Source organism: Oncorhynchus masou, chromosome 24 (assembly GCF_036934945.1).
Source record: "Oncorhynchus masou masou isolate Uvic2021 chromosome 24, UVic_Omas_1.1, whole genome shotgun sequence".
NCBI lineage: Eukaryota > Metazoa > Chordata > Actinopteri > Salmoniformes > Salmonidae > Oncorhynchus > Oncorhynchus masou.
In genome coordinates, this window is record NC_088235.1 from 105,755,831 (window position 1) to 105,768,642 (window position 12,812).

Sequence of the window (12,812 nt, forward strand, 5' to 3'; positions counted from 1 at the left end):
CAGTACATAGACAGGTATGCCAGGTATCTAGGCTAGTGTCAGACTGGTCAGTATATAGACAGGTTAGCCAGGTATCTAGGCTAGTGTCAGACTGGTCAGTACATAGACAGATATGCCAGGTATCTAGGCTAGTGTCAGACTGGTCAGTATATAGACAGATATGCCAGGTATCTAGGCTAGTGTCAGACTGGTCAGTACATAGACAGATATGCCAGGTATCTAAGCTCGTGTCAGACTGGTCAGTATATAGACAGATATGCCAGGTATCTAGGCTAGTGTCAGACTGGTCAGTACATAGACAGGTATGCCAGGTATCTAGGTTAGTGTCAGACTGGTCAGTATATAGACAGGTTAGCCAGGTATCTAGGCTAGTGTCAGACTGGTCAGTATATAGACAGGTTAGCCAGGTATCTAGGCTAGTGTCAGACTGGTCAGTACATAGACAGGTATGCCAGGTATCTAGGCTAGTGTCAGACTGGTCAGTATATAGACAGATATGCCAGGTATCTAGGCTAGTGTCAGACTGGTCAGTACATAGACAGATATGCCAGGTATCTAAGCTCGTGTCAGACTGGTCAGTATATAGACAGATATGCCAGGTATCTAGGCTAGTGTCAGACTGGTCAGTACATAGACAGGTATGCCAGGTATCTAGGTTAGTGTCAGACTGGTCAGTATATAGACAGGTTAGCCAGGTATCTAGGCTAGTGTCAGACTGGTCAGTATATAGACAGGTTAGCCAGGTATCTAGGCTAGTGTCAGACTGGTCAGTACATAGACAGGTTAGCCAGGTATCTAGGCTAGTGTCAGACTGGTCAGTACATAGACAGGTATGCCAGGTATCTAGGCTAGTGTCAGACTGGTCAGTATATAGACAGATATGCCAGGTATCTAGGTTAGTGTCAGACTGGTCAGTACAGACAGGTTAGCCAGGTATCTAGGCTAGTGTCAGACTGGTCAGTATATAGACAGATATGCCAGGTATCTAGGTTAGTGTCAGACTGGTCAGTACAGACAGGTATCTAGGCTAGTTTCAGACTGGTCAGTACATAGACAGATATGTCAGGTATCTAGGCTACAGTGTCCTCAGTGTTCTGTTCTCATCTAATACTGGCAAAGCAGGGCTTTACAGCTGAACACTGATGAGTCACACACACCATGTCTCTACCTGACCCAGTTATAACAACATCAAACCACTCACTTCCCTGTCTTACAAACACACACTGGCACATACAACCACAGTCACACACACACACACAAACACCAAAACACAAGCACAGTGAGCAGAGTCAGCAGCTTTCTAGAAGGTTCCTCAAGTCCCATGGGTCAGACCAGAAACCCAACAGGGTTACTGTCCCCCCCTATCCTGGCTCGCTGACCACTCCACTGACAGGGTCACAGGTCACGTATAGGTTAGCATTGGTTCAAATAGCAGTTACATAAATCCTCCACAGGCACCAGGGTTTGGGAGAGCTTCTCTGAGTATCTCCGGGCTAAGATCTCTGATCCTGGGGAAGGCTTGTCAGTTAGTCGCTCGGTTCAGAGGAGTGTCCTTGCGGTCTGGCTGACTGCTCTTTCTAACAGTCTGACAGGAGTGTCCAAAGGGAGAACTTGGCCATGGTGACTGCCTCTTCAGCCAGCCAGTCAGCGTGCGAGAGAGAGCGCGAGAAAGAGAGAGAGAGACTGTCGCCTGAGCTACCATCACTCCCACACACACACACACACACACACACACACACACACAGTGAGCAGTAGAGTACAGAGAGTGAGAAGTCCAGAATACAGTGACACACAGCACTACTACACCCAGCTGACAGCAAGGCACAGGGCATTCTCATGATATCACAAGACCCTGAGGGAGGTTCAGCTGTCACCCTTAGCCTGACCCTGCCTTATCCTGGCTAGCCCTACCCTCCCTCCCCCTCTCTCTACACCTCATCCCTGTCTTACTCTGCCTTATCCTGGCTAGCCCTACCCTCCCTCCCCCTCTCTCTACACCTCATCCCTGTCTTACTCTGCCTTATCCTGGCTAGCCCTACCCTCCCCCACCCTCTCTCTACACCTCATCCCTGTCTTACCCCGCCTTATCCTGGCTAGCCTTACCCTCCCTCCCCCTCTCCCTACACCTCACCCCTGCCTTATCCTGGCTAGCCCTACCATCCCTCCCCCTCATTACTGTCTTACCCTGCCTAGCACTCCCTCCAACTCATCCCTGTCTTACCCTGCCTTATCCTATCTAGCCCTCCCTCCCTCTCTCTTCACCTTATACCTTTCTTACCCTGCCTTGTCCTGGCTAGTCATCCCTCCCCCTCTACACATCATCCCTGTCTTACCCTGGCTAGCTATTCTTCCCTCCCCCTCTTCTCTCTCTCTACCACTCATCCTCCTGTTCTCTCCTGTCCCCATTCTCTGTCTTGGGAATCAGAGGTACATCCCTGGCGAGGGAGCCTGTCTACGTGTGGGTTAAATGCAGCTCACATGCAGTGACGGCAGCGACAATGGATCTGAATCAATCAGGCTAGAGTAGAGGCTTTGGTTACAACTAGCATAGCGCTGTAGCATCACTAGGCTAATCCCGCCTGATTAGTGGACTGACGTACGACCACACGGCTACAGGACATGAGACTGTCATTACCCAGACTAATCTACTATAACAGTCTAGGACCTGTTCCATAAGGCCATCAGCAGAGGTAGTTAACTGTTACAGTACACTCCAATACAGGGTTAGGTTCTGATTAGGTTAGACTGTGGTTAGAGAATAGAGAGCAGATACAGTAGTACAACTGTGGGTATAAACGGGAGGATGATGTGTGTGTGTGTGTGTGTGTGTGTGTGTGTGTGTGTGTGTGTGTGCGCGTGTGTGTGTGTGAGTGAGAGTAAAAGAGAGGAAACTATCATAACGTCACACGCAAACACACACCCACACACCCACACACACACACACACACCACCCCGCAGCACCCAACTGAGAGGAAATAAAGACAGACTTTTACAAGGCAGGCCTGTCTTCAAAAGACACCGTTGGGTACTAGAGATAAAATAAACAACTTTTGTGTTGAGTTTTGGGGTTAGTTTTCAGAACGGAGCCCGTGAATGGCTGGCTGGCGGGCGGGCACCAGAGTTCTAAATAGACCAGCAGCATGGATCCAGTGAGGAATACGGAGCTGTTCAAGGAAGAGAGAGGGTGGGACAGTAGAGCTACAGTTCTGCTGGATCCTAATGACCTTTCACCTTTACCCAGTGTCAGTCAAGCCTTCAAGACAAGACAGAGCACACTCAGACATGCAACCAGGTGACACTGACAGCTCAACCACACACACACACACACACACACACACACACACACACACACACACACACACACACACACACACACACACACACAGGCTAAAGTAACATTACCTACAGTTGAAGTCAGAAGTTAACATACACCTAAGCCAAATACATTTAAACTCAGTTTTTCACAATTCATGTCATTTAATCCTAGTAAAATTCCCTGTATATTAGGTCAGTTAGGATCACCACTTTATTTTAAGAATGTGAAACGTCAGAATAATAGTAGAGAGAAAGCTTTATTTCAGCTTTTACTTCTTTCACCACATTCCCAGTGGGTCAGTAGTTTACATACGCTCAATTAGTATTTGGTAGCATTGCCTTTAAATTGTTTAACGGGTCAAACGTTTCGGGTGGCCTTCCACAAGCTTCCCACAATAAGTTGGGTGAATTTTGGCCCATTCCTCCTGACAGGGTTGGTGTAGCTGAGTCAGGTATCTAGGCCTCCTTGCTCGTACACACCTTTTCAGTTCTGCCCACACATTTTCTATAGGATTAGGGTCAGGGCTTTGTGATGGCCACTCCAAAACCTTGACTTTGTTGTCCTTAAGCCATTTTGCCACAACCTTGTAAGTATACTTGGGGTCATTGTCCATCTGGAAGACTCATTTGCGACCAAGCATCAACTTCCTGACTGATGTTGCTTCCATATCGCCACATAATGTTCCTTCATCATGATGCCATCTATTTTGTGAAGTGCACCAGTCCCTCCTGCAGCAAAGCACCCCCACAACATGATGCTGCCACCACTGTGCTTCATGGTTGGGATGGTGTTCTTCGGCTTGCAAGCCTCCCCCCTTTTTCTCCAAACATAACGATGGTCATTATGGCCAAACAGTTCTATTTTTGTTTCATCAGACCAGACGACATTTCTCCAAAATGTATGATCTTTGTCAACATGGGCAAGCCGTAGTCTGGCTATTTTACGGAGGTTTTGGAGCAGTGGCTTCTTCCTTGCTGAGCGGCCTTTCAGTTTATGTCGATATAGGACTCGTTTTACTGTGGATATAGATACATTTGTACCTGTTTCCTCCAGCATCTTCACAAGGTCGAGTAGATGTCCGAACTGACTTGCCAAAACTATAGTTTGTTAACAAGATATTTGTGGAGTGGTTGAAAAACTAGTTTTAATGACTCCAAACTAAGTGTATGTAAACTTCTGACTTCAACTGTAAAGAAGGATGCGGTAGGGGTGTTAAAAACATTTTTTTAAATGTTTACATGTTGTTTTCAAACTGGGATTTTTAACGTTAATAAAAATATCTAACCAGGGCCTCCTGAGTGTCGCATCGGTCTAAGGCACTGAATCTCAGTGCTTGAGGCGTCACTACAGACCCGGGTTCGCTCCCAGGCTGTGTCACAACTGTCCTTGACCAAGAGTCCCCTAAGGCAGCGCACAATTGGCCCAGCGTCTTCCGTGTGGCAGGCCGGGTGCCTGCAGGCTGGCTTCTGTTGTCAGTTGAATGGTGTTTCCTCCAACACATTTTGTGCGGCTGGCTTCTGGGTCAAGCGGGCGAGTGTTTTTAAAAATGTATTTATTTATTTTATATCACCTTTATTTAACCAGGTAGGCCAGTTGAGAACAAGTTTTCATTTACAACTGCAAACTGGCAAAGATAAAGCAAAGCAGTTTGACACACACAACATCACAGAGTTACACATGGGATAAAGAAACGTACGGTCAATAACACAATATACAAATGTATGTACAGTGTGTGCAAATGGAGTAAGTAGGTAAGGCAATAAATAGGCCGTAGTAGCGAAGTAATTACAGTTTAGAAATTAACACTGGAGTGATAGATGTGCAGATGATGATGTGCAAGTAGAAATACTGGTTTGCAAAAGAGCAGAGTTCTTTTTTCTTTTTAATATGGGGATGAGGTAGGTAGTAGGTTGGGCTATTTACAGATGGGCTATGTACAGCTGCAGCGATCAGTAAGCTGCTCTGACAGCTGATGCTTGAAGTTAGTGAGGGAGATAGAAGACTCCAGCTTTTTGCAATTTGTTCCAGTAATTGGCAGCAGAGAACTGGAAGGAAAGGCAGCCAAATGAGGTGTTGGCTTTGGAGATGATCAGTGATATTTACCTGCTGGAACATGTGCTACGGGTGGGTGTTGTTATCGTGACCAGTGAGCTGAGGCGGAGCTATACCTAGCAAAGACTTATAGATGACCTGGAGCCAGCAGGTCTGGCGACGAATATGTAGCGAGGGCCAGCCGACTCGAGCATACAGGTCGCAATGGTGGGTAGAATATGGGGCTTTGGTGACAAAACGGATGGCACTGTGATAGACTACATCCAATTTGCTGAGTAGTGTTGGGAGGCTATTTTGTAAATGACATCGCAGAAGTCAAGGATCGGCAGGATAGTCAGTTTTACGAGGGTGTTAAGAAGCGTGGCTTGGCGGGTCATGTTTCGGAGGACGCATGACTCGACCTTCGCCTCCCAAACCCATTGTGGAGTTGCAGCGATGAAACAAGATCGAAATTGGGGAGAAAAGGAGGGCAAAAATATAACAATAAAAAATAATACCTACCCAAAGAACGCTGTGTTATTTCACGTAGATGGAGAACGTGGGTCAATTTCCGCAACAACTAAGAGTGTTGAAGCGCAAAGCTCAACTTCTCCCCTGTTTTGGTGCTCTGGCCAACACGCTGTAACAGTGTGAAGCAGACCCGTGGACATGCACAGTTATTACAGTGTGTGACTATGTGAGAGTGAAGTGTCTCGCTCATCTCAATAACCTAGCCGATTCATTGATGATAGGCCCTGCATAACTGAAGTTGCGAAACATTGCAAGCCAAGAAATGACGAGATAAAGCTTTTGATTGCCGATAGATAGGCCTAGTGAACTGTTCTGACTCTGTCTGCCTGGTGGCCGACCTGCCAATACTGTACCCCTCCCCCTCTCTCCATCTCTCGCTATGAAAGATGGAAGTGTTTGTGTTCTTGGAAGTACGGCAAATCCCTCGTTCCAGAGATACTGAACCTTAGGAGTCGGAGTAACAGCTTGACACTGAAATGAGAGTGTGTGGAAGGAGTCGAGGAATCAATTATTTTGGAGTCGACTCTCCACCTCTACGTCATGGTTGTTAACAGTTGGACAAATGGCAGAGAAAGGCAAGCGACTGCAGTCCTGTGTGATAATACTTTGAGAAGTGAAATGAGAAGGAAGTGCAGCTGCATTGTGAATTCACATGTCATTTTTACATAACTTTATCACTTTAATGGAAACTGAAAAATTAAATGGCAGTTTAAAGGTTAAAATTCCATTTGTCACGTCACTCCTCTCCGGCCTTCATGGAAATCATTACGTTGAAGTAGAAAACACAATGTCTTGTCTAGCCTATATTCGGTATCTCTTTGGTGTCCACACTCCATAGCATGCTATCGCATATGACATTTGCAGAAAACTGAGGAGAAATGGTCTGTTCCATGTCTGCCCTCGGCTGAATCTAGTTGATGATTCCTGCTGTAGGGCCCAGTGGAGCTCTGACTGGCTATAGCAGCCCCCCCCCCCCCCCTTATTATTTTCTCAGCAGATCCCTCTCCATCTCATCTTTGTAACAGTGATCTAGAGAGCTCCACCAATGGTAGTGTCAGTTTCAGTGTAGCCGTTACACAATCCTATGTTTGGATGGATGAGCTCACAGACCATGCCCCAGCAACAGGTCCCTCAAGTCCTCCTCGGCAGAGTAAGACCCTCGTCAACTTTCTCTAACTCCATGTTCCTCTTTCCACCGGTCTTCAAGGCTGTGTTATACAGCACACAGTACACACAATGGGGTCCTTGAAGGCTGCTACAGTACCCTACCTCTGGCTGCTACAGTACACTAGACCTGGCTGCTACAGTACACCATCTCTGGCTGCTACAGTACACTAGACCTGGCTGCTACAATACATCTGGCTGCTACAGTACACTAGATCTGGCTGCTACAGTACACTAGATCTGGCTGCTACAGTACACTAGATCTGGCTGCTACAGTACACTATATCTGGCTGCTACAGTACACTAGATTTGGCTGCTACAGTACACTAGACCTGGCTGCTACAGTACACTAGACCTGGCTGCTACAGTACACTAGACCTGGCTGCTACAGTACACTAGATCTGGCTGCTACAGTACACTAGATCATGCTGCTACAGTACACTAGACCTGGCTGCTACAGTACACTAGATCTGGCTGCTACAGTACACTGGATCTGGCTGCTACAGTACACTAGACCTGGCTGCTACAGTACACTAGATCTGGCTGCTACAGTACACTAGACCTGGCTGCTACAGTACACTATACCTGGCTGCTACAGTACACTAGATCTGGCTGCTACAGTACACTAGACCTGGCTGCTACAGTACACTAGATCTGGTTGCTACAGTACACTAGATCTGGCTGCTACAGTACACTATACCTGGCTGCTACAGTACACTATACCTGGCTGCTACAGTACACTAGACCTGGCTGCTACAGTACACTAGACCTGGCTGCTACAGTACACTAGATCAGGCTGCTACAGTACACTAGACCTGGCTGCTACAGTACAATAGATCTGGCTGCTACAGTACACTGGATCTGGCTGCTACAGTACACTAGACCTGGCTGCTACAGTACACTAGATCTGGCTGCTACAGTACACTAGATCTGGCTGCTACAGTACACTAGATCTGGCTGCTACAGTACACTCGATTTGGCTACTACAGTACACTCGATTTGGCTGCTACAGTACACTAGATCTGGCTGCTACAGTACACTAGATCTGGCTGCTACAGTACACTAGACCTGGCTGCTACAGTACACTAGACCTGGCTGCTACAGTACACTAGACCTGGCTGCTACAGTAAACTAGATCTGGCTGCTACAGTACACTAGATCGGGCTGCTACAGTACACTAGATCTGGCTGCTACAGTACACTAGACCTGGCTGCTACAGTACACTAGACCTGGCTACTACAGTACACTAGACCTGGTTTCTACAGTACACTAGACCTGGCTGCTACAGTACACTAGACCTGGCTGCTACAGTACACTAGACCTGGCTGCTACAGTACACTAGACCTGGCTGCTACAGTACACTAGATCTGGCTGCTACAGTACACTAGACCTGGCTGCTACAGTACACTAGACCTGGCTGCTACAGTACACTAGATCTGGCTGCTACAGTACACTAGATCTGGCTGCTACAGTACACTAGATCTGGCTGCTACAGTACACTAGATCTGGCTGCTACAGTACACTAGATCAGGCTGCTACAGTACACTAGATCAGGCTGCTACAGTACACTAGACATGGCTGCTACAGTACACTAGATCTGTCTGCTGCAGTACACTAGATCTGGCTGCTACAGTACACTAGACCTGGCTGCTACAGTACACTAGACCTGGCTGCTACAGTACACTAGATCTGGCTGCTACAGTACACTAGACCTGGCTGCTACAGTACACTAGACCTGGCTGCTACAGTACACTAGACCTGGCTGCTACAGTACACTAGATCTGGCTGCTACAGTACACTAGACATGGCTGCTACAGTACACTAGATCTGGCTGCTACAGTACACTAGATCTGGCTGCTACAGTACACTAGATCTGGCTGCTACAGTACACTAGATCTGGCTGCTACAGTACACTAGATCTGGCTGCTACAGTACACTAGATCTGGCTGCTACAGTACACTAGATCAGGCTGCTACAGTACACTAGATCTGGCTGCTACAGTACACTAGATCTGGCTGCTACAGTACACTAGATCTGGCTGCTACAGTACACTATACCTGGCTGCTACAGTACACTATACCTGGCTGCTACAGTACACTAGATCTGGCTGCTACAGTACACTAGATCTGGCTGCTACAGTACACTAGATCTGGCTGCTACAGTACACTAGATCTGGCTGCTACAGTACACTAGATCTGGCTGCTACAGTACACTAGATCTGGCTGCTACAGTACACTAGATCAGGCTGCTACAGTACACTAGATCAGGCTTTCCTGTTTAGAGACAGACAGAGAGAAAGACGCCTCTGCACTCAGGGGGTCTGAAGAAGTTAATCAAGAATAGAGGTAGAATGTTGACAAGTACTCACAAACTGGCCCTCCTTGGAAGACTGAGCTCCTTCTGCAAGAGAGAGAGAGAAATGTCAGTGTGCTTGTCATCAGTTAGAAATATGGATGAATACAGTGTTAAATTGGTTTGCTATTTGGGATGTAAATAAAATGTATTCTGCTTTAATAGACATTTCTGCTTGACATCAAGAGGAAAAGCATGTGTCATTAATACCCTGAGAATTACACTAGGTGGCACTGTGATACCATCTAAATTGGATGAGTAGAAAAGCAAATAGCAATGTATTGTTTACAGGTGGTGTACACAGAGCACAACATCATGATGATCAATGGTTTATGTTTTAATGGTCAATGACAGGTATTCACAGCTTGTTCAGTGCAAATACACAATCTAGAAGTAGGTTATTTCCATCAAAATGAGATTCCTTGACCTTCAGTTCTCAAACACATCCACTAGGTGGCAGAGGAGTACCAATAGCAAGGGCCAAGCCAGAGAAACTGCTCTCCGTTGAGAGGACAAGATTCTGTAGCTACAACAGCAGGTTCTGTAGCTACAACAGCAGGTTCTGTAGCTATATAGTAGCAGGTTCTGTAGCAATAGTAGCAAGTTCTGTCGCAATAGTAGCAAGTTCTGTCGCAATAGTAGCAGGTTCTGTAGCTACAACAGCAGTTTCTGTCACTACAACAGCAGGTTCTGTAGCTACAACAACAGGTTCTGTAGCTATATAATAGCAGGTTCTGTCGCTACAACAGCAGGTTCTGTAGCTATAGTAGCAGGTTCAGTAGCAATAGTAGCAGGTTCTGTAGCAATAGTAGCAAGTTCTGTCGCAATAGTAGCAGGTTCTGTAGCTACAACAGCAGGTTCTGTCACTACAACAGCAGGTTCTGTAGCTACAACAGCAGGTTCTGTAGCTACAACAGCAGGTTCTGTAGCTATATAATAGCAGGTTCTGTCGCTACAACAGCAGGTTCTGTAGCTATAGTAGCAGGTTCAGTAGCAATAGTAGCAGGTTCTGTCGCAATAGTAGCAAGTTCTGTCGCAATAGTAGCAAGTTCTGTCGCAATAGTAGCAGGTTCTGTAGCTACAAAAGCAGGTTCTGTAGCTATATAGTAGCAGGTTCTGTAGCTACAACAGCAGGTTCTGTAGCTATATAATAGCAGGTTCTGTAGCAATAGTAGCAGGTTCTGTTGCAATAGTAGCAGGTTCTGTCGCTACAACAGCAGGTTCTGTAGCTATATAGTAGCAGGTTCTGTAGCTATAGTAGCAGGTTCTGTCGCTACAACAGCAGGTTGTCGCTACAACAGCAGGTTCTATAGCTATATAGTAGCAGGTTCTGTAGCTATAGTAGCAGGTTCTGTCGCTACAACAGCAGGTTCTGTAGCTATAGTAGCAGGTTCTGTCGCTTCAACAGTAGGTTCTGTTGCTATAGTAGCAGGTTCTGTAGCTATATAGTAGCAGGTTCTGTAGCTATATAGTAGCAGGTTCTGTAACTATAGTAGCAGGTTCTGTAGCTATAGTAGCAGGTTCTGTTGCTACAAAAGCAGGTTCTGTCGCTACAACAGCATGTTCTGTCGCTACAACAGCAGGTTCTGTAACTATAGTAGCAGGTTCTGTCGCAATAGTAGCAGGTTCTGTCGCAATAGTAGCTGGTTCAGTAGCTACAACAGCAGGTTCTGTAGCTATAGTAGCAGGTTCTGTAGCTATATAGTAGCAGGTTCTGTCGCTACAACAGCAGGTTCTGTAGCTATATAGTAGCAGGTTCTGTCGCTACAACAGCAGGTTCTGTAGCTATAGTTGCAGATTCTGTCGCTACAACAGCAGGTCCTGTCGCTACAACAGCAGGTTCTGTAGCTATATAATAGCAGGTTCTGTCGCTTCAACAGCAGGTTCTGTAGCAATAGTAGCAGGTTCTGTAGCAATAGTAGCAGGTTCTGTAGCAATAGTAGCAGGTTCTGTCGCTACAAGAGCAGGTTCTGTAGCTATAGTAGCAGGTTCTGTCACTACAACAGCAGGTTGTCGCTACAACAGCAGGTTCTATAGCTATATAGTAGCAGGTTCTGTAGCTATAGTAGCAGGTTCTGTCGCTACAACAGCAGGTTCTGTCACTACAACAGCGGGTTCTGTAGCTATAGTAGCAGGTTCTGTCGCTACAACAGCAGGTTCTGTTGCTATAGTAGCAGGTTCTGTAGCTATATAGTAGCAGGTTCTGTAACTATAGTAGCAGGTTCTGTAGCTATATAGTAGCAGGTTCTGTAACTATAGTAGCAGGTTCTGTAGCAATAGTAGCAGGTTCTGTAGCAATAGTAGCAGGTTCTGTCGCTACAACAGCATGTTCTGTCGCTACAACAGCAGGTTCTGTAACTATAGTAGCAGGTTCTGTCGCAATAGTAGCAGGTTCTGTCGCAATAGTAGCTGGTTCAGTAGCTACAACAGCAGGTTCTGTAGCTATAGTAGCAGGTTCTGTAGCTATATAGTAGCAGGTTCTGTCGCTACAACAGCAGGTTCTGTAGCTATATAGTAGCAGGTTCTGTCGCTACAACAGCAGGTTCTGTAGCTATAGTTGCAGATTCTGTCGCTACAACAGCAGGTCCTGTCGCTACAACAGCAGGTTCTGTAGCTATATAATAGCAGGTTCTGTCGCTTCAACAGCAGGTTCTGTAGCAATAGTAGCAGGTTCTGTAGCAATAGTAGCAGGTTCTGTAGCAATAGTAGCAGGTTCTGTCGCTACAAGAGCAGGTTCTGTAGCTATAGTAGCAGGTTCTGTCACTACAACAGCAGGTTGTCGCTACAACAGCAGGTTCTATAGCTATATAGTAGCAGGTTCTGTAGCTATAGTAGCAGGTTCTGTCGCTACAACAGCAGGTTCTGTCACTACAACAGCGGGTTCTGTAGCTATAGTAGCAGGTTCTGTCGCTACAACAGCAGGTTCTGTTGCTATAGTAGCAGGTTCTGTAGCTATATAGTAGCAGGTTCTGTAACTATAGTAGCAGGTTCTGTAGCTATATAGTAGCAGGTTCTGTAACTATAGTAGCAGGTTCTGTAGCAATAGTAGCAGGTTCTGTAGCAATAGTAGCAGGTTCTGTCGCTACAAGAGCAGGTTCTGTAGCTATAGTAGCAGGTTCTGTCACTACAACAGCAGGTTGTCGCTACAACAGCAGGTTCTATAGCTATATAGTAGCAGGTTCTGTAGCTATAGTAGCAGGTTCTGTCGCTACAACAGCAGGTTCTGTCACTACAACAGCGGGTTCTGTAGCTATAGTAGCAGGTTCTGTCGCTACAACAGCAGGTTCTGTTGCTATAGTAGCAGGTTCTGTAGCTATATAGTAGCAGGTTCTGTAACTATAGTAGCAGGTTCTGTAGCTATAGTAGCAGGTTCTGTCGCTACAACAGCAGGTTCTGTCGCTACAACAGCAGGTTCTCT

At 46.4% G+C, this 12,812-nt stretch overlaps 1 protein-coding gene across 1 annotated transcript in view; it reads right to left on the reverse strand.

Moving 5' to 3' along the window:
- LOC135513190 (microtubule-associated serine/threonine-protein kinase 2-like) overlaps window positions 1-12,812 on the reverse strand; it is a 316,935-nt gene that overhangs the window by 111,070 nt on the left and 193,053 nt on the right. Inside the window, exon 4 of the mRNA XM_064935986.1 lies at window positions 9,411-9,442. Coding sequence (XP_064792058.1) covers window positions 9,411-9,442 — 32 coding nt within the window. The remainder of the gene's footprint in view (window positions 1-9,410; window positions 9,443-12,812) is intronic.